The sequence below is a fragment of the Bos indicus genome, chromosome 4 (genome assembly GCF_029378745.1).
Source record: "Bos indicus isolate NIAB-ARS_2022 breed Sahiwal x Tharparkar chromosome 4, NIAB-ARS_B.indTharparkar_mat_pri_1.0, whole genome shotgun sequence".
Classification (NCBI taxonomy): Eukaryota; Metazoa; Chordata; class Mammalia; order Artiodactyla; family Bovidae; genus Bos; species Bos indicus.
In genome coordinates this window covers 102,807,770-102,833,392 of record NC_091763.1, presented here as the reverse complement: position 1 = coordinate 102,833,392, position 25,623 = coordinate 102,807,770, and the positions used below count along the sequence as shown (strand labels likewise).

The window sequence follows — 25,623 nt, the reverse complement described above, 5'->3', positions numbered from 1 at the left end:
GATCTGATCTAGCCTTCCTTTTGTGAAAGAAAAGCAAGACACAGAGTGCCTGAATTTCACTGTGACAATGGCAGCAACTACATGTAATTCTTTTCAGTGTAGTCTAAGAGTCTACTCATCTCAGATGCCAACTGGTGCTCTGACTCTCCCCCCTTTAAAGCAGCAAATGCAGTCTGGCCACCGAGGTTCACACATGCATAAAAGAGATGACAGCCCCGCTGCTCTGGTTGCGAGGAAGAGCCTCACACCCACTCACTTACATGCAGAGCCTCACATAGCTTCCTGAGCTTTTGTAATCTGGTTTGCATACACATGTTTGGTCCAGTTCTTACGTTTTCCAATTAGAAGGTTGATCCTCAGCAAGACAGCGTGTCAATTCTGTTCATGTTCACCAGAAATAAATCTTAATCTTCCTTCTTTCTTTTTTCGTTTTGAGACAGTGCTCTTTCACTATTGCACACTGATTTACTTAAAAAATATTTGCAGATATTAAAGCAAAGTTGGTTTCACACTAAATCTTTTCATCTTGAAAGAATTAAACCATCATGTATGGTGGAGACTCCTTGAATTTCTAAAAAAGTGAAGCACCACCCATGTGTACATCCGTGATGTAGCTCAGGCTTTTATAGATACTTGTGCCCATATGATCAACACTCTGAAATAAGTCCATCCTGTTTCACTGATTAAACAACTAAGATTCTGATACGATCTGGATCCTCAGAAGAGAGCAAACTGTGCTGTGCAATCCCTTCAGTTCAGGGAAATTTATTCAGACTTTCTGAAAGAGCAGTAGGGTGGCTTTGAATCATTTGCCACCTCTAGAAAATATTTCTTCCCATTTCAGAGGCCTCTCACTTTTCCTTTGTGTATTATGATTATTTAGAGTTTGTCCACATATTTGCTGTCGAAGGGCAAATATGTTTTCTTCAAGAGTCACTTTCTTTCTTCTGATGACCCCACCCATCTCTCTTCCTGACTCCCACTGAAAGAGTTCACAGTGATGCTGACATCTGGGCCCTAAGTGATTGTCCCTAAGCTGGCCAGAGCCAAATGGCTCCTCCAGAGGTCAGTTTGGTCAACCAGCTCCAAAAAAATGGAGGTTCTGGATGCAGAGCGACGATCAGAAAATTTGTTTAGGCCAGGAACTCATTTGTTTGTTTATTCATTCATTCATTGGACAAACATTGAGAGCTTTTTATACACTGGAGCATGAGGCAGTACAAGCTGATTGTGAAGAGGCCTGTTGTTCACAGTGACTGTGCTCAGGGCACCACACAAGTACCCAAAGACCACCAACTCCTGGTCCCCAGAAGACAAGCCTAGAAGTTTGAAGGCAGAGCAAGCATTAGAGCTGGACTTTGAGGAATGGCCTTCATTCTGGGGGTGGAGGTGGAAGGCAGCCACCCCTGCAGAGGGAATGGCAGCAAAGAAGTGGAAGATGTTGGGATGAGGGGAGGGACAAGCTAGGGGGTGGAGGGCAGATCCTGAAGGCAGTGAGAACAAAGTGAAGGATTCCTGACATGGTGGTGGGATGGGGTAACGAGGGCCAGACCTAGGGTGTCGGCAAGGAGAATGGGCAGGCTCGACATGAGGACGTGTCAAAGGAAGAACAAGAGCCCAGGAAGCATTGGACGTGGGACTAAGGAAGCAGCCAAGGTGGCTCTCACATTTTGAAATGACAGTGATGCCCTTGACTGAAATAAGGGACAAAACACAACCACTTGTTTTTGGTAAGAAGGTTCTGAGTTTTGTTTTGAATGGGGTGACTTTAAGACTGAAGTTCATGTTTCTTGTGTACCACATACTTGGAACGCAGAAGAAAGCGATGGTCAAAATACAAGCAATTCCCCCCTCCCCACACAAAAATACAATCAAAGGAGTCAATCAGGGAAATGTCAGATTATAAAGGACCCAAGTACATTTTGAAATTAGGTGTGTTGGGAGCACTGGTCTTGTCTTCCTTGGATCCCTGTCTCCTTTCCTTTTTAAAAGTAACTAAAGAGTATGAGGATAACAAGGTTTTGGGACTTCCATGGTCGTCAGTGGTTAGGATGCTGAGCTTCCACTGCCAAGGCCCGGGTTTGATCCGTGGTCAGGGAACTAAGATTCCACCAGCCGCCTCGTATGGCCAAAAAACAAAACAAAACCACAAAACTCCAAACAAACAAAAAGGGGTGAACGGACTTTGAAATATCGGAAACCACATCAGCGCTCTCCCCTCCTGCTATTACCCACAACTTGGTGATTGACATTCTTGGGACTAGTGTTCTAAGTCTCAGGCTTGCAAGTCCTTAGACTCATCTGGAGTGAGCTTCATCAGTTTGTCCACACAGAGCAGGATGAGGGTGAGAAACAAGAGACTCCAACCAACAGCCGCCGCGATCCAGCCGTATTCATCTACTCCCGTGTGGCAACACCGGGCCGCTTGTGGGCAGAAGTCGACGTCTGGCGGGGAAGAGAGGGCAAGAAGGACAGTGTCACCCCAGCCTCCCTTCCCCCAAAGCTATTCTCTGATATTCATACCATCAAGACCAGTAATAACAGGATAGCACCATTTACTAAGGCACGCCCTGCACTGTGCTAAGAGCTCTACACACTTCCCTTATTTATTCCTCACCAAGTGGATAGGCAGTTATTCCTCCTGTTTGACATGCAGGAACTGAAGCTGTCACCTGCCCAGGGTCACGAGATGGCAGAACTAGAACGCAAACCCATGTTTGTAGGAGTCCAAAGCCACATTTGTAGCCTCTACATATTGCTGCCTGTTACTCTCCCTTGTTAGTGTCCAGAAGTAAGCACATGTGGTCATTCAGTGGGGGCAGAATCAAGGAGCCAAACTTAGAATAAAGCAAACATGCACCACAGTGGTTGTTTATGAAGCACTAGGCTCCTTAGTACTGCAAGTCTTCAAGTGGAAGATGAACAGAAAAATGCAACAGGTACGAGAATGAAGCTCCTGCATTGGGCAGGAATTGGACTGGCTCATGTTTAGGATGTTTCCACTCCCAAACTTCTATAAGCATTCAAAGTCAGGGGGTCTTTGACTGCTGTCCTGAGGATGAGCCATTAAAGCCAAACTGCACCAGAGTGTGAGCTTACATGGGGATCATGGCCAAGAGAGCTTGCAGACGGTTCTGGGGCTGTGAACAAGCCACAGGGGTGCGAGAGGGCCAGGCAGGCGCTCAGCCACTCAGTGCCAATGAACAGAAAGTGAGGAGGCTTCAGTGTCCCTCCCTGTTCCGAGATGAGCCCTGAGCTAGGGCAATTGCCAGGAGAAGCTTACTGGGGCACTGCTCCAGGGTCTCAAGATTCTCTGGATGGTGGACGGTCGAGGTTGAGTTGCTGCCGCTGCTTGCTTCTGGAAGAAAAGACAAATGATAGTCTCAGGCAGTAGGAAAAGCCATTCTCAGGCATGGAGTTAGCAGTTTTTGTTGTGAATCAGTAGTGAGTATTATGACAGTATTATAGAAGTTCCAGTAGAGGTATGTTGAGATTTCATGCAGCAAAGTTCTGTTATAGCCTGAACTATGGCCCCAGATTTGGTAGTGCTTTGTTATGGAAATAGGGCTTTAAAGAGGAAATTAAGGTTAAATGGTTAAATTAGTCCAGTGTGACTGGTGTCCTTGTGAGAAGAGGAAGAGGCACCGGGGATGGCAACTCAGAGGGAAAAGATGATATGAGGACCCAGTGCAGAGTGGGGCAAACTGCAAGCTGAGGAGAGAGGTCTCAGGATTAAACACAGCTGGTGACACCCAGAGCCTCCAGATCTGTGAGAAAAGAGGCTTCTGTGGTTTCAGCCACCCAGGCTGTGGTATTTTGTTGGGCAGCAAACTCACACACTCCCCTTTTCCAACCACTTCCTATTCCCATTGAGATGCTTTATCTTTATATCTTATCACCCTTCTGTCACCAAGGGCCTCTGTTTAAGCTGCTTTCTATGCAGATAAGTACATCTAAGAAGTGTTTTTTTTTTTTTTTTTTTCCTAGCATATACCAACACAGACACTTAAAAATCTGCCATGTCGTTTCATAACGAGCTTCAGTTTCCTTCAAAAACTTGAACTAAAAAACATCAAAGTCTGACCTTGATTCTTTATTTCTGATGATTATGATGTTAGTATTCAGAAAAAGGGTGTGAAAAACTAAACACTCTACAAGCAAGTTGAGAGGTTTCCAGCGTATACAGCACTTAGAATTATATAGTCCTTGATTAATAAACAAGGCACACAATGATAAAAAGGCACTCTAGCAGAAAATATCAGAGTTTGGGGAGTGGGGAGGGATTACAGAGATGAACATAAGGATCCCCAAGGGAGAGAAATCATGGGCTGTGTTCCCTCTCATCACTGAGAATAAGAAGGTAGGCAGTCTGGGTCCACTGTGTCCAATATAGTGGCCACAAACCAGAGTGGCTGTTTAAGTTTATTAAAATGAAATTAAATGAAAACTTCAGCTACTTGGTCATACTAGCCACTTGCAAAGTGCTCAGTCATGTGGCTGGTGGCTACCATGTTAGAAAGATAGCACAGACATGGAACCTTTCCACAATCAAAAAAGTTCTGTTGGAAACAAACTCACAGACTTAGAGAACAAACTCATGGTTTCTAGGGGGCAAGGATGTGGGGGAAGGGATAGTTAGGGAGTTTGGGATCTACACCTACACACTGCTATATTTAAAATGGACAACCAACAAGGACCTTCTGTGTAGCACAGGGAACTCTGCTCAATGTCCTGTGGCAGCCTGGATAGAAGGGGAGTTTGGGGGAGAATGGATACATGTATACATATGGCCTAGTTCCTATGCTGTGCCCCTGAAACTATTACAGCATTATTAATCAGCTATACTCCAATATAAAATAAAAAGTTTAAAAAAAGTTCTGTTAGACAATGCTGACCTAGGTAGAGCTAGAGCAAGAGCAAGAGAGCCTTTGAAAGAATCTTTCTGGAAATTGTATGGCTGCTCAATCTGCTTCTTTGGAAATGACAGAAAAAAAGTTTGGAAACTGTCCAGGCCCCACTGACTCTAGGTTAGCATGTCCTTCAAAGGTGCTTGCTGTCACATAGCAGAGTAACTTGGGAGGAAACTTCTTGATTAGCTAAAGCCATGAAATTTCTGCTCAGGCTAATTTTACACCATCCCCTCCCTAGCCATTCCAGTGTCCTGCTGAAATATAGTAACTACCTTGATGCAATCTGATTGCTACTGTAAATTATTTACAGCTAAATGCCTCAGAGCTTGGTTTTTATTTGCTTTGGAAAAATTGATTCCTCCATGTTTTAATTTCCCTTGTTACCCGAATCACTTCCTTGACCCTGACTTTCATCTCCCCTCTACCCTAGTAGGGAAGTGGTCCTGGTCTAGAACTGGTGTGTGGAAAAAAATCAAGTTAATGAAACACTAGTAGTAGGTTATGCTATGCTAAGTCACTTCAGTCGTGTCCGACTCTGTGTGACCCCATAGACGGCAGCCCACCAGGCTCCCCCGTCCCTGGGATTCTCCAGGCAAGAACACTGGAGTGGGTTGCCATTTCCTTCTCCAATGCAGGAAAGTGAAAAGTGAAAGTGAAGTCGCTCAGTCGTGTCCGACTCTTAGCAACCCCATTGATTGCAGCCTAACAGGCTCCTCCGTCCATGGGATTTTCCAAGCAAGAGTACTGTTAACCCATATGAAATCACCATTTCTATAGGTCCAGAATTATTCAATATCAGACATTTTATATGGTTCAAATCGAATAACCTAGTGTAAATTCTGAAGAACTGAAACATCACCCACCTCCCTCATAAGCAAAGCCAGCCAGGGACTGGTCCTATTTGGAGTCACTTCCAAAGTAAAGGCTACTGGAAGGATCCAACCCGTTCAGTGCAGTGAAATGGGTCAAGCGTTTGAGGCCTTCTCATAAGCAAGGCACCTCCAGGGTAAACAGAAAACACTCTTACTTGGAGAGGGGCGATATTGGAAGAAGTAAAAGGAGCATGCTAACCTTTGCTGAGTGTTTGAAATGAAGTGAAAGTGTTAGTCATTCAGTCGAGTCTGACTCTTTTTGACCCCGTGGACTGTAGCCCACCAGGCTCCTCTGTCTGTGGAATTCTTCAGGCAAGAATACTGGAGTGGGTTGGCATTCTCTCCTCCAGGGGACCTTCCCGAACCAGGAATCGAACCTGGGTCTCCTGCATTGCAGGCAGATTCTTTACTGAGAGAGCCACCAGGGAAGCCCCATTGGGGTGTTTACCACGTGCTATTTCATTCAAAGTTCTTTATGTGCAGTTACCCTATTTCATCTTTACAACAACCCTATATGTAAGCACTATGATTATCTCCACATTAGATATGAGGAAACTGAAGCTCAGGGAGGGTAAAGAATTTGCTTGAGATCATACTACTAGTCAGTTGTGGAAGCCGAAGTTGAGTTGAGGCTCAGAGGCTTGAGAGCCCACCCTCTGAACCTCCCGAGGAGAGACTGAGGAGAGAGATGGATACTGCCTGGCGTGGGGGACTGTGAGGGTTGGCTTTGAGAGAGGGAGAATCTGCCAGGGAGCAGGGCAGACTGTTCTGAGGAGCCAGGTCAAAGCCAAAGGCAAAAGTCCAGGAGCATGAGAATGGGAGCGAGGTCCCTGATGTGCAGAGCCCAGCCTGGGAGGGCGCTTCCTAACACCCACCTCGGCCTCCCTGAGAAAGTGGGGGTGATAATCCAACATCTCCTGAGCCGGGTGAGATGGAGGAAGATTTAACAGCATACAGCGGCTTGTGTTGAGGTTTAGTGAAAGTTGCAAAGGATGCCCAGGGTCAAGGGACGGACGGATGTCCTTAGGTGAGAGGAGGGTATGCAAAGGAAGGATGATAGCCACAAAATAAGGAATTGCAACACAATTACCCTGAGCAGCCGCCGCTGAGAAACAGCAGTCCAAAGATGCCATTTTAGGTGCATCTCCCGTCTCTGACGGGAGGGACTCGTGGTGGCTCCCATCTTGGCTGACTCTGGTCTTAGGTAAACCCCCATTCCACCCTACACTCTCCAGCCTAATCCTTCAGATGAGAAAGCCCTATTTCCTCTTTCCTTTGAGCAGGACCAACCTGAGCCAAGGAATCCTCCTCCTGCCTCCTTCTCTCTCCCACCCTCCCTCCCTCTTCCCAGTGCGGCGAGAATAAAGCTCACGGTTCTACCTGCCAAGTAAACCGGGTGGAAGGAGAGGAAGGCCAGGCCAAGGACCAGGGAGGTCCAGGGTGCCAGGTGGAGGCGCTTCATGCTGAGGAGAGAGGCTTCTGTGTGCACTGCCCCTGCAGAGGCGAGCTGAGGGCCACCTGCCATGCACCCCGTGTGTGTCTCGTCCTGCGGGAGCTTGGAAACAACGCTGGCAGAGGTGAATTTCTGCTCTGTGTTTGGGGGAGAGGGAGGGGTGGAGCAAAGCGAGCTTGGGCTGTCACACCTGGCTTTCACCTCTCCAGGAGGGAAGCTGAGCTGTGTTGGCTGTGGGAGGAAGAGATGGTGACTTTTGCGGTTCTTACTTAGCTTTCATTTTGTCCCTGCTGAGAAAAAAGAGGACAGGGGAGGCAATCTGGGCCCTGCTGGTTCCTTGAAGATAAGTTTTCTGTCTCTTTCACTTGCAGGCTTAACTGCTATATTCCCTAGTCCATCCTGTCCAATATTTTGTGAGCCCCTGCCCTCTCGCTAGGGGCTTCCCTGGTGGCTCAGATGGTAAAAAATCTGCCTGCAATGCAGGAGACCCGGGTTTGATCCCTGGGTCGGGAAGATCCCCTGGAGAAGGGAATGGCAACCCACTCCAGTATTCTTGCCTGGAGAATCCCCATGGACAGAGAATCCGGGCAGGTTATAGTCCATGGGATCACAAAGGGTCGGACATGACTGAGCAACTATAACACACATACACACACACTCTCTCTTGCTAAAGTCTAGAAATACCTGTCCTCAAAGTACCTTTTTACAAATATGCATCATTAAAATACAGAGCAGTGTTTTAGAAAGGACCTGAGAAAGACAAAGCACTTTGCTTCTCAGCAGCAGTGGGCATCACCTGCTGCCACATAAGGAAGATAGCATTTGGGTTGGGTCTTGATGGACGGTTAGGGTTTTGACAGGCAAAGAGGAGAAGCGGGCATCATAGGCAGAAGGGATGGGCAAGCAAAGGCCCAGAGGTAAGAGGTACTCAGAAGTCCACTGTGGCCAAGAGGCTGAGTGTCCCGTGTGTCAGGCTCGGGGGCTGAATTGTCAAGAGACCAAAAGGAAGTTTTGTGAAGATTTTGAACTGAGTAGTCATTTGATTGAGGGGGCTTCCCAGGTGGTACTAGTGGTAAAGAACCCATCTGCCAGTGCAGGAGAGACATAAGAGATCTGGTTCTCAGAATTGAAAGAGACATGTATAACCCAATGTTCATCACAGCACTGTTTGCAATAGCTAGGACATGGAAGCGACCTAGATGTCCATTGGCTGATGAATGGATAAGAAAGCGGTGGTGCATATACACAATGGAATAGTACTCAGCTATTAAAAAGAATGCATTTGAATCAGTTCTAATGAGGTGGATGAAACTGGAGCCTATTATACAGAGTGAAGTAAGTCAGAAAGAAAAACACCAGTACAGTATATTAATGCATATATATGGAATTTAGAAAGATGGTAATGATAACCCTATATGTGAGACAGCAAAAGAGACACAGATGTAAAGAACAGACTTTTGGATTCTGTGGGAGAAGGCGAGGGTGGGATGATTTGAAAGAATAGCATTGAAACATGTATATTACCATATGTGAAATAGATTGCCAGTCCAGGTTCAATGCATGAGACAGGGCGCTCAGGACTGTTGCACTGGGATAACCCTGAGGGATGGGATGGGGAGGGAGGTGGGAGGGGGGTTCAGGATGGGGAACACATGTACACCCATGGCTGATTCATGTAAATGTATGGCAAAACCACTACAATATTATAAAGTAATTAGCCTCCAATTAAAATAAACTAATTAATTAAAAAATAAAAAACAAAACGAGATCTGGGTTCTGTCCCTGGGTCGAGAAGATTCCCCTAGAGGAGGGCATAGCAACCCACTCCAGTATTCTTGCCTGGAGAATCCCATGGACAGAGAAGCCTGGTGGGTTAGAGGAGCCTGGTCGGCTATGGTCCGTAGGGTGGCAAAGAGCTGGACACGACTGAAGCGACTTAGAAGGCATGCACACGCAGTTGTTGGATTGAAGCACCACCTTCAGTCCAAGGCATTCATTGAAGGCCCACCATATATTTGAAAGGCATGATCCAAGGCTTTCGAGACCCAAAGATGATTAAGATTCAACCTCTCCTCTTGATGCCCACTCACAGTGCAGCCATGAGGCCAGGTGGGGAGGAAAGAACTGGGAGGCAATATGGCAGGACTCAATGTGGGTATCTTCCTGGGTGATGGGGATCTAAGAGGGAGCAGCAAGTCTGCCTGAGAGGAGCAGGGAGAGATTCACAGAGGAACTGAGCTTTGGGCTGGGTATTGAAGTTCGCATGTGCAGGTGAGAGTAGGTGGACCTCTTGAGTGAAAGGAATGACACCTACAAAGGTGGGAGAACTGTCTGTGTGTGCTGCTGGCCGCCATGGTTTTGATGTGGGCATTATGTTTCTATGCAAGCTTGGGTCTGGTTGAAAGAGTGAGGGATGAAGTGTAGCTCATTCAAAGCTCTGTGGCAGCATTACAGGAAAGGGGACCCCTCCCAGGGCTCTAGAGTGGGCTCTTGTCTAACACTCAGAAATGAATTGTTTGAGGAGACACAAGTCCTGACAAAGCAAGAGACTTTATTGGAGAGGGGTGCCCAGGTAGAGAGCAGAAAGGTAAGGGAAACCTAGGAGAATGGCTCTGCCACGTGGTTCACAGTCTCGGGTTTTATGGTGATGGGGTTAGTTTCAGGGCTGACTCTGGCCAATCATTGTGCTTGGCCTGTAGTTGACTCTGGGTCCTTTCTGGGGGCTCAAGCAACTCTCAACCAAGATGGATGCCAGTGCTAGGGCTTCTGGGAGGTTGGCAGGGCACATCCTCTCCTCCCTCCTCCTTTTGCCTCCCCCCGCCCCCGAATTCTCCCAGTTGGTTTCAGCACCTGCCTCATGTTCCTTATGAGACCTCCTGTTGTGAGATAACCATGCAAGTGGTTATCATTGTGCCTGGCCAGGGCAGCTGGTTTTAATCAATGGCTCCCTACCAGGAGGACTTGTAAGCCATGGGTAAGCCCAGAATAAGGATGTCTAATTGTTATATATTGGGCTTCCCTGGTAGCTCAGCTGGTAAAGAATCCACCTGCAATGCAGGAGACTCTGGTTAGATTCCTGGGTCAGGAAGATCCCCTGGAGAAGGGATAGGCTACCCACTCCAGTGTTCTTGGGCTTCCCTGGTGGCTCAGATGGTAAAGAATCTGCCTGCAGTGCAGAGACCTGAGTTCGATTCCCAGGTTGAGAAGATCCCCTGGAGAAGGGCATGGCAACCCACTTGCCTGGAGAATCCCCACAGACAGAGGAGCCTGGTGGGCTCCATGGGGTCCCAAAGAGTTGGACACAACTGAGTGACTAAGCACAGCACATTGTTATACATGAGCCTGGAGGAGACACTTTTTTCTAATCTACCCAAAGGTACAAATTAATGGTGGTCCTCTACTCTTGGGTTTGGGAGCTGGGAGCAGAAGTGCCTTAGGAATGTTTATCTTCAGGCAGTGTACCAAAGTCCAGTTTAGACCTACCACTCACTTGACTACTCAGCAATTCCCAAGCAGCTGATGTATCCGGGCCCTTGGGAGTGGGGATTAGGGGGTGGGGGTCTGATGTGGGTAAGGCCACATAGCCCCTGTCCTCAAGAAGCTCAGGGTCCAATGAGGAAGATGGATGAATAGTGACAACACAATGAAGTAAGCGTGGTGAGGAGGGCTGGGGCCTCGAGGATTCAGAAAACATTTTACAATGGAAGTGGCACTTTGACCTGAAACTTAAGAGATGTGTAGTGTGCCAGGCACAGGAGAAGGGACCAGTGTGTGCTTGGCCTCTGAGGCATGACTGTGTGCCTCTTGTGTGGGGAGTAATTATTGTCCTCGGAGTATGGGCTGGGTCACTGCGTATCTGGTTAGACTGAGAACAGATTGTAAGTGGGCCTACGTGCCAGACTGGGAAATTGTCTATTATATATTTGGGGTACCTATAAGGAACTTGTAAATGTGGTCAGCTTTGTATTTCAGAAAAAATACAGGATAAAGGGCGGGGCTGGGTTCAGAGAGATTATCCAAGAAGCTGTTGCAGAAATCCCAGACAGACATCAAAAGACACATACACACACACACGTGTGTGTGTGTGTGTGTGTGTGTGTGTTTGTATATCCCCTTTATGAATAACAGGCTTGTCGTGGCAAAGAGACTTATATAACTCAATGAAGCTATGAGCCATGCCCTGCAGGGCCACCCAAGAGGGACCGGTCACAGTGCAGAGTTCTGACAAAACGTGGTTCACTGGAGGAGGGAATGGCAAGTCACTCCAGTATTCTTGCCACGAGAACCCCATGAACAGCATGAAATGGCAAAAAGATGGCACCACAAGATGAACCCCTCAGGCTGGAAGTTGTCCAATATGCTTATTAGGGAAGAACAGAGGGCAATTATTAATAGTTTCAAAAAGAATGAAGTGGCTGGGCCAAAGCGGAAACAATGCTCAGTTGTGGATGCGTCTGGTGGTGAAAGTAAAGTCTGATGCTGTAAAGAACAATATTGCATAGGAACCTGGAATAGTAGGTCCGTGAATCAAGGTTAAGTTGGACGTGGTCAAGCAGGAGATGGCAAGAGTGAACATCAACATTTTAGGAATCAGTGAAGTAAAATGGACAGGAATGGGTGAATTTAACTCAGATGACCATTATATCTACTACTGTGGGGAAGAATCCCTTAGAAAAAGTGGAGTAGCCTGCATAGTCAACAAAAGAGTCTGAAATGAAGTACTTGGGTACAATCTCAAACCAACAGAATGATCTCAGTTCATTTCCAGGGCAAACCATTCAATATCACAGCAATCCAAGTCTGTGCCCCAAGCACTAATGCTGAAGCAGCTGAAGTTGACCAGTTCTATGAAGACCTACAAGACCTTCTAGAACTAACACCAGAAAAAGGGGTCCTTTTCATCATAGGGGGCTGGAATGCAAAGTACTCAAAAGATACCTGGAGTAACAGGTAAGTTTGGCCTTGAAATACAAAATGAAACAGAACAAAGGCTAACAGAGTTTTTTCAAGAGAATGCACTGGTCATAGTGAATATCCTCTTCCAACAACACAAGAGATGTCTCTACACATGGACATCACCAAATGGTCAGTACCAAAATCAGATTGATTATATTCTTTGTGGCCGAAGATGAAGAAGCTCTATACAGCCAGCAAAAACAAGACTTGGAGGCAACTGTGGCTCAGATCATGAAATCCTCATTGCAAAATTCAGACTTAAATTGAAGAAAGTAGGGAAAACCACTAGACCATTCAGGTATGACCTAAATAAAATCCCTTATGATTATACAGTGGAAGTGACAAACAGATTCAAGGGATTAGATCTGATAGAAAGAGTGGCTGAAGAACTATGGATGGAGGTTCATGACATTGTACAGGAGGCGTTGATCAAGACCATACCCAGGAAAAAGAAATGCAAAAGGGAAAAATGGTTGTCTGAGGAGGCCTCACAAATAGCTGAGAAAAGAGAAGCTAAAGGCAAAAGAAAAAGGGAACGATATATCCAACTGAATGCAGAGTTCCAGAGAATAGCAAGGAGAGATAAGAAAGCCTTCTTAAGTGACCAGTATAACGAATTAGAGGAAAACACTTGAATGGTAAAGACTAGAGATCTCGTCAAGAAAATTGGAGATATCAAGAGAACATTTCATGCAAGGATGGGCACGATAAAGAACAGAAACAGCAAGGAGCTAACAGAGGCAGAAGAGATTAAGAAGAGGTGGCAAGAATACACAGAACTGTACAAAAAATGTCTAAAAGACCCAGATAACCACAATGGTGTGGTCATTCACCTAGAGCCAGACATCCTGGAGTGTGAAGTCAAGTGGGCCTTAGGAAGCATCACTACCAACAAAGCTAGTGGAGGTGATGGAATTCCATCTGAGCTATTTCAAACTGTAAAAGATGATGCTTTTAAAGTGCTGCACTCAATATGCCAGCAAATTTGGAAAACTCAGCAGTGGCTTCAGAACTGGAAAAGGTCAGTTTTCATTTCCAGTCCCAAAGAAGGGCAATGCCAAAGAATGTTCAAACTACCACACAATTGTACTCATTTCACATGCTAGCAAGATTATGCTCCAGATCCTTGAAGTTACACCCTGCAGTGAGCTTCACAGATTAGGGCTGGTTTATCCAATAGGCACTGAAGACAACAGCAGTATGTGGGGTCTTTACAGGATTCTCAAGGGTCCCGAAAATGTTTGAGACCTGAAAAATGTTCTCTGATCCAAAATATGAACAACAGCAGCAACAACCAAATCTTTTCCAGCAAAAACATTTTATTTCAGGAATTCCTGGTGATCAGTGGTTAGGACTCAGGGCTTCCACTGTAGGGGGCAGCTAAGATCCTGAGTGCTGTGGCAAGTCCAAAAAAAAAGAAAAAAAAATTATTTCAAAAGCAAAGTTATATAATTTATTTCAAACATTTAAGTGGAAATAGTTTAATGTAGGATGTTGTGTGCATTCTAATATGTTTGAAGTGAGCAGAACATGTCCATCCAAAATGGTCAGAGCCTGGGACATAGATTTGAATCAGCCCTGGATGGGACTGTTGTGATGAAAGTTTGAAAAGCACAACCCGTCAACTTAGATGCATTGTATTAGATGCATCAACTTAGACAGCATCATATCAAGTCATACAACAGAAAGTAATTAAATAAAGGGGATGGCAATGACCCCCCCCCTTTTTTTAAACATGTTTTTAGTTCATTTGGGCCTGTCTTAGAATAGGTGCTTACAAGTCAATTTTAACATCAAACATTCCCTTATCAATTGATGAAAGGATTTTATTATCCTAAAATAGGATGGACTTGACTGGTCTCTGATAGCTCATTAATTCTCCAAAGAAGGGCTGTGTGGTCACTGTTTTATAAGAGTCACATTATTAGCTGTCTTTCATTTAACACGTCTATAAATAGTAAATCCATGCAGTTGGTTACCTTGCCTCATCTTTCATTTTACATCAGGTTTGCTTTGGAAACTATACCAGGAAGTTGCATTGCTCAAAGCTAGACATTCTACAGGAATTTCCTCAAGATTTGTTTTTTTCTCCGGTGGTTGAGATGGGTGTTTGGTTACACACACTTGAAAGTCCAGGCTAACGTACTTGTGACCAAGCTCCAAGTTGGGGTTTGGGTGACCTAGAGGATCGGGTTCCAGGACCCTTACTGCCTCCAGTTTTATCTGTTTTCCTTGATACAATTTCATTTGAAAAAGAGACGAAGGGGGACAAAGTGTTTCCTGTACTAAATGATTAAAAACCAGGATTCTGTGGCCTGGAATGGTCTCTGCATTTGGGAAGGATATTTTATGTTGAGAGAACTTCCTTTGTGATTTTATATGTATATATAAAATTTATTTTATTGAAGTATAGTTCATTTCTGCTGTACAGCAAAATGACTCAGTTGCACACATATACATTCTTTTTCTTATTCTTTTTTACTATGGTTTATCACAGGATTTTGAATATAGTTCCCTGTGCTATACGGTAGGACCTTGTCTATATATTTTATATGTAAGTTTGCCTGTGCTAATCCCAAACTCCAAATCCATCCCTCCCTAGCCCCCTTTGTGATTCTGATTGGCCCCTCTAACTGCCCCTCCATCTCTGGGAAGAGACCACTGACTTTGAACTTGGGGCTTTCATTTCTGCTTCACCCACTCTGAGAATCATGGTCCTACCAACATTTGTGTTTGCCGTCTCCTAACTTCCCAGCAGAGATGAGGTCTTTGGCTCTTCCTATGTGTAGCTTTGTCAGTATCCCTTTTCATAAAACAATGTCAGTTGCTAGTTGCTTATGGGACTAGAACACCTAGACCTTCCCCTGAGCAACACTTGGTTTGTGGAGGAGCTTCAGTTCAGTTCAGTTTAGTTGCTCAGTTGTGTCTGATTCTTTGTGACCCCATGGACTGCAGCACGCCAGGCTTCCCTGTCCATGACCAACCCCTGGAGCTTGCTCAAACTCATATCCATTGAGTCAGTGATGCCATCCAACCATCTCATTCTCTATTGTCCCCTTCTCCTGCCTTCAGTCTTTCTCAGCATCACAGTCTTTTCCAATGAGTCAGTTCTTCACATCAGATGGCCCTGGTATTGGAACTTTGGCTTCAGCTCAGTCCTTCCAAATGAATATTCAGGACTGATTTCCTTTAGGATGGACTGGTTGGATCTCCTGGCAGCTCAAGGGACTCTTAAGTGTCTTCTCCTACACCACAGTTCAAAAGCATCAGTTCTTCAGCGCTCAGCTTTCTTTATGGTCCAACCCTCACATCCGTACATGACTACTGGAAAAACCATAACCTTGACTATACGGACCTTTGTCGGCAAAGTAATGTCTGCTTTTAATATGCTGTTTAGGTGGAGGAGCTTAAGTTCACCCAATGTCATTCAGTTATGGGTGTAAGGTTTGGAGTACCCTAGTAAGAAAAATGGAGAACTACATTGAGTCCAATTTGAGATCATACTGTAGAGCTGATAAAAGGAACAAAGTGACCAAAGTTCCAGTCCACTGGAAGATTTCCAAGCAGTCCCTGGGGTGACCCATTCAGCTTGCTCTTACTCCACAGTCGCACTAGAGGTTGGGGATACCGTGGCCAGGACTGAGGTGGGTTTAACAAAAAAGAATGTGACTTCTGCTTGGCAAAGGCCATTTGCCTCCTCAGCCCTGAATTTCATTATTTCCCATCTTCTCAGAGAATATTTCTGAATTTTCAACCATGTGGAAGTTTTCCAGTTATCATTTTGTTTTTGATTTCTAGCTTAATTCAATTGTAATCTGCGAACATACTTGGATGACATTATTTTTTTTATTTGTTAAGAACCTTCATATGGCCATGGAGAAGGAAATGGCAACCCACTCCAGTATTCTTGCCTGGAGAATCCCATGGACAGAGGAGCCTGGCAGGCTACAGTCCATGGGGTCGCACGAGTCGGACACTACTTATCGACTAAACCAACCACCATTATATGGCCAACTTTTATGAATGTTTGATGCTACTTGAAAAGTCTGTTTTGTGTAGTTGTGGAGGGTTTCAGGATTCTGCCTTAAGTTGGTTAGATTAAGAATGCTAATAGAAAAAAAAAAAGTGCTAATTGTGAATAGCTCACGTCTTCTATTTTAAATATAGCGGTGTGTCCATGTCAGTTTCAAACTGCCAATCTACCGCTTCCCTACCCTGTAATGGTACGTTCTTTCTCTAAGTCCGTGAATCCGTTTCTGTTTTGTAAATTTGTAAATAAGTTCATTCGTGTCACTTTTTTTTTAGATTTCACGTATAAGCCATATCATATGATATTTGTCTTGAAGTGAATATAATTTAAAAAAAATCTGTGTCAGACAGCCTCAGCATCTGCCCACTCTCATTGGTCTGTTTCTACTGTCTATTATTTCTGCTGGTTTTCATTCGTGTTGTTGTGTTTCCTTGTGTATTTTTTATTATATGAAAAATTGTAATTGCATACGATTGTTTGTAGAAATAACTTGAGACCTGGGATGACCTAGGATGACACATGATTTTTTAATTTTTTTGGTTGCTTTAATCAGGTGCTTGTGGTTACAACACTATGCCCTTACGTCAGTCCATGCTTAGTAATTGAGATGATTTATAGCTGACTTGTGATGGAGGAGCCTGATAGGCTACAGTCCATGGGGTTGCAAAGAATTAGACACGACTGAGCGACTTCACTTACTATAGCTGACTTGTAGACTTCGTTTAGGTCAGCTTATTTTGGTCACCTTTCCTTCAATGGGGCAGCTCTTTAGAAATTTTTTTCCTAAAGGAAATAGTCAGAGGTGAGTGTACACACACGTGCACAAAATGTATGCCCAAGATTCTCCGTCTCAACATTACAATATTTATGAAGACAAAAGCTTAGAAGTGGCTTATAATGGAATAAAATGTTAAACACTTTTTTAAATTAAGATGATATTTTTGAATAACATTTATTATTTGGGAAAACACTTGCTATATAATACAGAGCAGAAGAAGCAGGATATAAAACTGTACATTCCAGTATCACTCCAGTTTTGTAGGACCTACATATACAAAGAAAAAAGTTCGAAAAGTACCCTACCAAGATGTTAGCAGTGAAGTGAAAGTCGCTCAGTCATGTCTGACTCTTTGTGACTCCATGGTCTATACAGTTTATGAAATTCTCCAGGCCAGAATTCAGGAGTGGATAGCCTTTCCCTTCTCCAGGGGGTCTTCCCAACCCAGGGATTGAACCCAGGTCTTCTGCTTTGCAGGCGGATTCTTTACCAGCTGAGCCACCAGGAAAGCCCAAGAAGGTGTTAGCAGTAGTCATATCTAAAATTAAAAGAAAATTTTCATTTTCTTATTCACATTTTTGTATGTCTTTCAAATCCTCTATAAGGAATGTGTATTATTCTTAAATCAGGAAATAAAATCAAGTTATTACATTTTTAAAGACAGTAGTTCACAGGAGTGCAATGCAGTCACAATGGAATAGATAGACTATAGTTTGCAACATCTGTCTGATTGCCTGGGGAAAATTTCAATGTCAGGAAATCGTTCCCATTTTAAAAATAATCTTACTGAAGTTTCAAGTTGCATATGCTACAGAGAACTGCTTATTGACAGTCTCTGTGCTTGAGGTGCCCAAGATATATAACAAAAGTGCAGACACACCCAAGAAGACTGGAAATAAGACTCAGAAAAGAACGCCAGTAACAACATGGAATCTCAGTGTTGGAAAGGCACCTACAGGCTGCCTGGCCCAATCCTTCACCCATAAGAATTCTCTCCTACAAAAAAAGTAGTGGCTTACAGTTTGGTAATGCAGTGTTTGACCTCTCAAGGTTATTACTTGGACTTCGCTAAAATGTGTCAAGTGACAGGTTTATTACTAACTTTGAAGGCAGCCATTTCCAAGGTGGGGTAGCTCCAGCTGGAACAAAGTTAGTGAGTCACTAGCCTGGAGCCCAGAAGGGCGTACTAAGGTGAGGTTAATCAGCAATGGAGGGAGAGCCTGTTTGACTCCCAGCCTCTCTGATTGGCAGTCTCTGGCTCCCTTCAGTTTCCAGTCTGACCATTTGTGCAAAACGCTTCTGTTGGCAAAACAGAGCTTGTGGTCGGCTTCATCCTTTGTTTGATAAACAGAGATGTGTGTTCCCAAAAAGTAATTTTAAGCTAAGGTTTTTGGGAAATAAGCTGCATGTTTGTAATAAACAGACAATTTTTTTTTCCAGTTTTGTCTACATGAAACTAAAAAGGACCAGGTAGTATTCAGCTGAGTGAGAGGTTGTTGGCCATCTCATTTCCAATATCTGACTTCTCTCCTCCATGGCCTTGCAGCCTCTTCTGTCATGTTCCATCGCTCTCTTTCTCTCTCATTTTCTCATCTCTCCTGCCCAGGCTTCCCAGAACCTCTTAGGGTCAGCAAAACTAACCCTGAGTCAGGAGTCCTGGATTCCAGTTTTCATGTTGTCACTTCCTATGGGACCTTGGGGGAGTCACATCCCCTTGCTGATGATGTTACCCGAGAGAGATAGTGGGTGTGGGTGTCCCTCTGGGAGGGAAATCCATGGAAATGGAGAATTCAAGCATGGGGGAAAGTCCAAGGAAATGCTGCCTTCAATCCAATGTGGGAAGACCTTTGTCTGGGGTCCTCAGGACTCCCCAGAGGGGATAGAGGGATTTTGCTCCATATGGTGCCTATACAAAGGGATATAGAAACAAACTGGAAGTTGTGGGGCTGAAGGGAAAACCTTGTGTCAGGAGCCCTGGCCTCTGCACCCAACTGTGTCCCTAAATAGCTCTGTGACCTTAAGCAAATCCCTCACCTCCCTGGGCTTGTTTGCTTACCTTTAAAGTAAAGGGATTGGATTAGATCTTTAAGTTTTCTTCCAGCAGCATGATTCTGTGACTCTGTGCTCAATATTGCATATTAAATGGAGAAAGAGAAATGAGCTAGTAAGATTTTTTTTTTTTTAAAGAAATTTTAAAGAAAGTAGAAGTAGAAATTATGCTGGGAAGAAGCTCCCTCAGAGAATTTATTTGTAAAAAAATATTTTTCTTTTAAAAAAACTTTATTTTTAATTGGAGGATCATTGCTTTACAATATTGTGTCAGTTTCCGCCATATAGCAACATGAATTAGCCATAGGTATACGTATGTCATCTCCCTGTTGACTTTTATTTTATTTTTGGCTGCAAAAGGAAGACCCACTTCCTTGCTGCATGCAGACTTTCTCTAGCTACAGTGAGCAAAGGCTACTTTTCATGATGTTTCAAGGGATTCTCATTGTGGTGGCTTCTCTTGTTGCGATTCTCGGACTCTGGAGCTCAGGCTTAGTAGCTGTGGTGCATGAATTTGGCTGCTCCACGGCATGTGGGATCATCTCAGACCAGGGATTGAACCCATGCCCCCTGCACTGGCAGATGGATTCTTAACCACTAGACCACCAGGGAAACGCCCTACTAGAACTTAGAGTAAATATTATTACAGAAAAGGTGAGTCACTGGGGAAATGCTCTCCAGTGAAAAATCTAGAGATGCAGCAGGTAAAGTCTGTCCATGACAAACCTAGAGGCAATATGCTCTTTGTGATGAAATTTTATTTTCCTAAATCTCACTCCCAGTCAGACTGTGACTTCAAGTGAAGAAGGAAAGAATGAAGGGAAGCAGAGTCAAGACTGAGGCACGCTGAGGTGGAGAAAAGAGGAACCAGAGGGTGCCATGATGGAGGCACCTTGGGAAGAAGGTGGTCATGGGCTGAGGGTGGGAAAGGTGGTGAGATGGGAGGGAGGGGAAAGAAAAACGTTGCTGTCCCTGAGAGAACTGGGAAGGCTCTTACTCAGGGCATGATCTAGAGGATGGAAAGGTATAGAACAACAGTGAGGGCCCAGCGGACACTGGGTGGCACCACTACATCCTGAGACCCATCACTGGAGCAGGTCCAAGGCCCAGTGGGAGCGGGAATGCTCACGGCAGGGGACCGTCCTGCCTCCAGCCAGCATACATAATACGGTTATTGGTGTGCTGATAACCTGGACTCATGAATGTTGCTGTCAACAGACTGTACATGTTGTTATGTGTGTGAAGCTGAATGTCATTTCCTCTTGTTTGAACAACTTCAAATCATTCTCTTTCCATCTCCAGCACGTTCTCTGTTAGAGCCTGTTGCGAAGGCTCCTGGCTGGTGGGCTCAGTGCCTGGCCTGAGGCGGACAAGTGCTAGGTAAGTGGATGGTAAAATCAATTCTTTGAATGAAGGTGATCAGGCCAGGTTTCAGTTCAGAGAGATCTGATATTGTTTTAGAAAAATCAGGTTGCTACTGTTGCAGCTTACCTATTTTTGGAATTTCTGGCATAAATTTCTTGCAGGCATTTTGGCTTTTCTCCACTTAACCCCTTTTCATTTTTTTTAAGATGTGATTAACATTTTAAAAAATTATTTATTTTTAATTAAGGGATAATTGCTTCGGTTTCTGCCATACATCAACACCGTTTTCATTTTTTAAATTCTGATCTCCTGTAAATTGATCTAGTAGAGCTGAACATGTGGTTGTGCCCAGCGTCATCCTAATCCCAGGTCCAGGGCTGTGAGAACAAAGGAGGCCCTTTGTTTTAGGTCTGCCTTGAAGGTGTGTAAGGTGAATGCTTCCCCCTTCAGCTTCTCAGGAGCCAGTTTATAGACAGTCTGTAGGGCATGAAAGTGTCTTGCTAGAAGCCTGCATGGACAAGTATGTAGTGGCTGCAGCTGGCATTGTGTCCCAGACTTTCTATAGAGGACAGTGGTATTAAACACTCAATGTCAGAAACAATGTTCATTTGGATAATGTAGGGGATTATTTGCTCTAAGTGGTAAAAGATCTACCTGCCAATGCAGGAAACACAAGAGATGCGGGTTTGACTCCTGGGTCAGGAAGATCCCCTCATAGGAAATGGCAACCCACTCCAGTATTCTTGTCTGGTAAATCCCATGCACAGAAGAGCGTGGTGGGCAAGAGTCCATGCAGTCACAAAGAGTTGGACACGACTGTTCACTCACTCCTTTGCCCTTAATAAGGTTCAGTTCAGTTCAGTTCAGTCACTCAGTCGTGTCCGACTCTTTGCGACCCCATGGACTGCAGCATGCCAGGCCTCCCTGTCCATCACCAACTCCTGGAGTTTACTCAAACTCATGTCCATTGAGTCAGTGATGCCATCCAACCATCTCATCCTCTGTTGTCCCCTTCTCCTCCTGCCCTCAATTTTTCCCATCATCATGGTCTTTTACAATGAGTCAGTTCTTCGTATCAGGTGGCCAAAGTATTGGAGTTTCAGCTTCAGCATCAGTAAGTAACTACTTAATAAGGTAGTTTCTCTCAAGACCTAATGCCAAATTTAACTGTTATTTGGGATTTTAAATATATATATTTAAAATATTAAATTCTTTTGTTTCTTTTTTCTCATTTATTTTTTATTGTAGTATAGTTGATTTACAATATTGTTAATTCCTGTTGTATAGCAAAGTGATTCAGTTATATTCTTTTCCATAATAGTTTATCATAGGATTTTTTAAAATTGGAGGATAAATGCTTTACAATGTTGTCTTGGTTTCTCCTGTACAAAAACGTGAATCAGCATATATATATATTTCTTCCCTCTTGAACCTTCAGTCCCATGGAACTCCTAGCCCTTTATACTCTTAAAAATTACTGAGAACCCCAAGGAGATCTGACTTATGAGGATTCTACCCACTTGATACTTACCATACTAGAAATTAAAACTGAGAAATTAAGTATATTAAATTTAAGTATATTAATTTAATGTACTTTAAAAGTATATTAAGTCATCTGAAATAATATTAACCTGTTCTATGTTGATATAAATATATATTTTAAGGAAAATAACTATATTTTCCAAAGCAAACAATTTATGGAGAAGAGAGGCATTGTTTTATTTTTACAAATCTCTTTAAGGCCTGATGATAGAAGACAGTTTTTGTCTTTTGCATCTGTTTTTTTCATTCTATCTGTTGCTATTTGTTATTTTTGCGTATATTAAGAAAGTCTGGCCTAACTTAGATTTTGTGGTTTTAAAAAGGGAAGAAATGTTTTACCAGCTTTTTCAGAGAGCTGTGGATATTTTTCTTTGATACTACACCAAAACTTAACAAGTAGTAATTTTTAAAAGCTTAGTTGCAGTGTGGGATCTGAAACCAAATCAGTGACTTTTTCATTAAAACCTACTGGCTAATCATTCACTTTCGATGAATCATTTGCCTGCACATGATTTTATAACATCATCCTTTAGTCATTTGGAAAATATTGGTACATTCAGTTATGAAGATCTTCCAGTGTTGTCATATTTCATAATATGATACACTAAGAGAAGACCATGTTTATTAATATCCTAACAGAAATAGCCCCATCAGAAAAGTTTTTAGTCTTAGGAAGCTGTCAAGTCTTGGTGGCAGCTAAAAGTTTTCTAAAATTGTATCTTTATCATCAGCAACAAATGCTGTCAGTTGTTTTCCTTTGAAGTGACAGAATCATTTGGATCCTCTTTTGAGAAAATGCCTGCCAAATGCCAAAATCTGTCAGCTGCTCTTTCAAGTAAAAAATGCTGTTCAGTGAAAATAGCAGCTAATTCAGCCTGCACGTCAAATAATTGCTTTTCTTCTTTATGCCGTAGAAGTGTTTTATGTCTGCTTTCCATTCTGTCACACAGGATATTAAAAATAAAAAAAATTTCCTCTTTGGCCTGGACCACTGCTCCAGTCTCATATTTTTTCCTCCTCTTCAATCCACCCTGTCATTAGAAATATACTTTCAAAGCTTCACACCTATCTAGGCCTTCTTGTTGCTCTCGGGACAAAGACACCATCTGTTTTTAAATTATTATTTATTTCTTTGGCTGCACCAGGTATGCAGGGTCTTTGTTCTTCGTTAGAGCGTGTGGGATCTAGTTCCCTGACCAGGGATCAAACCTGGGCCCCTGCACTTGGAGTCTTGGCCCCTGGACTACCAGGGAAGTCCCAAAGACACCTTCTTTAACACGGATCCTGAATTTCCTTGTCCTTCCCAGTTCCCCAGCCTCATCTCACAGGCCTCCTTCTTTCTCTCTACACTGTTTATTCTGCCTTCTCTCCCCAAGAATGCCTTCCCTGAGTCCAGGCTGGGTCTGGTTATGCAGCTCAGACCGCGTGTACCCTCCTTCAGGGTGTTCATCCCAGTATATGACATGTTGGTCCCTGTAGTTATTAGATGATTTGATGACTGAGGTGAGAGTGTCTCAGCTCTGGAGCCATCGTTTGGTTCAAGTCCTTTCTTTACCACTTACTAGCTGAGTGACCTTGAATAGATCCCCTCTCTCTGCCTCAGTTTCTGAATCTGTAGAACAAACAATCAAGAAATAGGGATCCTAATCTTACCTATTTCTTAGGGTTCTGTCTTAAATTAGCCCATGGGAAGCACCATCTGTGTGTTAGCCATTGACATTAATTAGGATTGCTGTGTCCGACTCTCCCGGGCTCCGCAGGAGCAGAATTTTTTCTCCTGCTTTATTCTAAGCATCTAGTACCTTCCCTGGCACATTTTCTTTTATTGCCATTAAAACTTTGATTTTAATTGTTTAACTGTCTTCATATTAATAAATGGATGCAAATTTTAAAAATCAAGTAATAGGAAGGATTTATTTTAAAAAAATGCTAAAGTCTCCTACTCCATCTACAGTTTGTTCTATAGGAACGACTTCTTTTTTAAAGATTTTTTTTTTTTTTTAATGTGGACCATTTTTAAAGTCTTTATCAAATTTGTAACACTTTTGCTTCTGCTTTATGTTTTGGTTTTTTGACTGAGAGACATGTGGGATCTTCCTTGACTAGGGATCAAACCCACACCTCCTACATTGGAAGGTGGAATCTTAACCACTGGACCAGCTGGGAAGTCACCCTAAGAGCTACTTTTGACTTTTTTCTTCTTGTGTTTACCTTCAGAATGTTCGAACAATATGCTCACATTGCTATTCTTGATTTATCTGTGTTAGACATCAGCTATTGACTTGTATGCAGTTGTCCCTCTTAATCCCAGGTTTCACTTTCTGTGGTTTCAGTTGCCCTCAGTCAACCATGATTTGAAAAAATAAATAGTCCCTAGGTTTTCAGTTGTGCACTGTTCTGAGTCGTGTCATAAAATCTTGTGCCATCCTGCCTTCATCCTTCTAGGATATGAATCTTTCCTTTTCCCAGCCTGTCACTTGGTAGCCCACTTAGTTGGTTATCAGATTGGCTGTCAGGGTATCAGAGTGCTTATATTCTTGAAACCCTTATTTTACCGAGTCATGGCCGCAAAGCACAAGAGTAGTGATCCTGGAAAGTTCCTCCCAGTGGGTGGTTATAGACGAGGAAACAGTATTTGTGAGGAATGGACAGGACAAAGATTTGGGGTGTCCAACTAGGGACAACTCTAGACAGCGTTTGGGCTTGGGGCAGTAAATTAAAGAAATCACAAGGTTTGTTCACCTGAGCTTTCTGAGTTCCCTGGCTTTGATGATAAGGGTGTCCTTCTCCAGAGGCAGGGAGAGAGAGTACCTTTCACATAAGAGACTTATTTCCTGCTTGCAGGGAGACTGGCTGGGGGTGTGTGTCAAAGTGCCCCACTTGAGTTGACTTTCTTAAGTAACTTTAATTCAACAGAGTGCCAGTTGCTCAGTCATGTTTGACTCTTTTCGACCCTGAGGACTGTAGTCTGCCAGGCTCCCCTGTCCATGGAATTCTCCAGGCAAGAATACTGGAGTGGCTTGCCATTCCATTCTCCAGGGGATCTTCCTGACCCAAGGATTGAACCCAGGTCTCCTGTGTTGCAGGCGGGTTCTTTACTGTCCGAACCACCAACATGCTATTGAGGTACAACTTGGGGTGACCTACCCTGGGCCCCAGCTGCACCCTGGCTGGGAGGAGCAGAGAAGTGCTTGGCCAATCAGGTGACCTCCACGTCCCAGTGGAGGGGTGGCGTCATTACCAATTGGCAGAGGTGAATGTTCTGATTGTCTCATCTGACAGTATCCCAACACAGGTTAACAGGAATGCCTTGTTACTACAGGTGGGCGGGGAGTCCTGGCGCCCCACTTAGTCTTCTCTGACACTACCCTGGGGGTGTGGCTTTGGTGTAACTGCGTAAGGGAAGAAGTCTAGGCATGGTGGCCTGCAGCCACAGTTTTTTTCTGGGATGTTTGGCTGGGTTAGAGTGATCCTATCTCAAAGTCTTTCTGGCTATCCTGCCCCCTTCCTGTTCCTTTGGCTAGAGAGAGCAGACTTTGGAAATTTTTTCTTTTTTTGTCTGCATATCTTGCTGGATTCTGCAGCACTGCATCTAGAATATACGAGGCAGAAGAAAACCCAGAGGACACACCCCAGCCTTGTTCCTCAGACCAGGAGGTCCTTAGATA

At 43.9% G+C, this 25,623-nt stretch overlaps 2 protein-coding genes across 4 annotated transcripts in view; one reads left to right on the top strand and one right to left on the bottom strand.

Moving 5' to 3' along the window:
- Positions 1 to 1,145: 1,145 nt before the first annotated feature.
- TMEM213 (transmembrane protein 213) lies at positions 1,146 to 7,349 on the bottom strand. Of its 2 annotated transcripts, none has more exons than XM_019959159.2 (3): positions 7,163 to 7,349; positions 3,284 to 3,358; positions 1,146 to 2,445 (listed from the first exon to the last, which is right to left on the bottom strand). In XM_019959159.2, the coding sequence occupies exons 1-3, from the start codon at positions 7,305 to 7,307 to the stop codon at positions 2,276 to 2,278; spliced, it is 390 nt and encodes a 129-aa protein (XP_019814718.1). In that variant the 5' UTR covers positions 7,308 to 7,349; the 3' UTR covers positions 1,146 to 2,275. The 2 variants fall into 2 exon arrangements, with proteins under 2 accessions (XP_019814718.1, XP_070644324.1); XM_070788223.1 differs by having other exon boundaries at positions 3,284 to 3,355; positions 7,163 to 7,313.
- The window catches only part of ATP6V0A4 (ATPase H+ transporting V0 subunit a4), a 71,048-nt gene continuing 52,646 nt past the window's right edge, over positions 7,222 to 25,623 (top strand). For both annotated transcript variants that reach the window (XM_070788219.1, XM_019959156.2), the window contains exons 1-2: positions 7,222 to 7,359; positions 20,351 to 20,428. The gene's annotated coding sequence lies outside the window, so the exon portion shown is untranslated. The remainder of the gene's footprint in view (positions 7,360 to 20,350; positions 20,429 to 25,623) is intronic.

What these genes read in the sequence shown, in the direction of transcription:
- TMEM213 (XM_019959159.2), bottom strand. Translation starts at nt 7,307, where the DNA reads ATGGCAGGTGGCCCTCAGCTCGCCTCTGCAGGGGCAGTGCACACAGAA. An exon ending in CCACCCGGTTTACTTGGCAG is followed by an intron (nt 3,359 to 7,162) that starts GTAGAACCGTGA and finishes CTTTTCTTCCAG; the next exon opens with AAGCAAGCAGCGGCAGCAAC. An exon ending in GACCCTGGAGCAGTGCCCCA is followed by an intron (nt 2,446 to 3,283) that starts GTAAGCTTCTCC and finishes CTTCCCCGCCAG; the next exon opens with ACGTCGACTTCTGCCCACAA.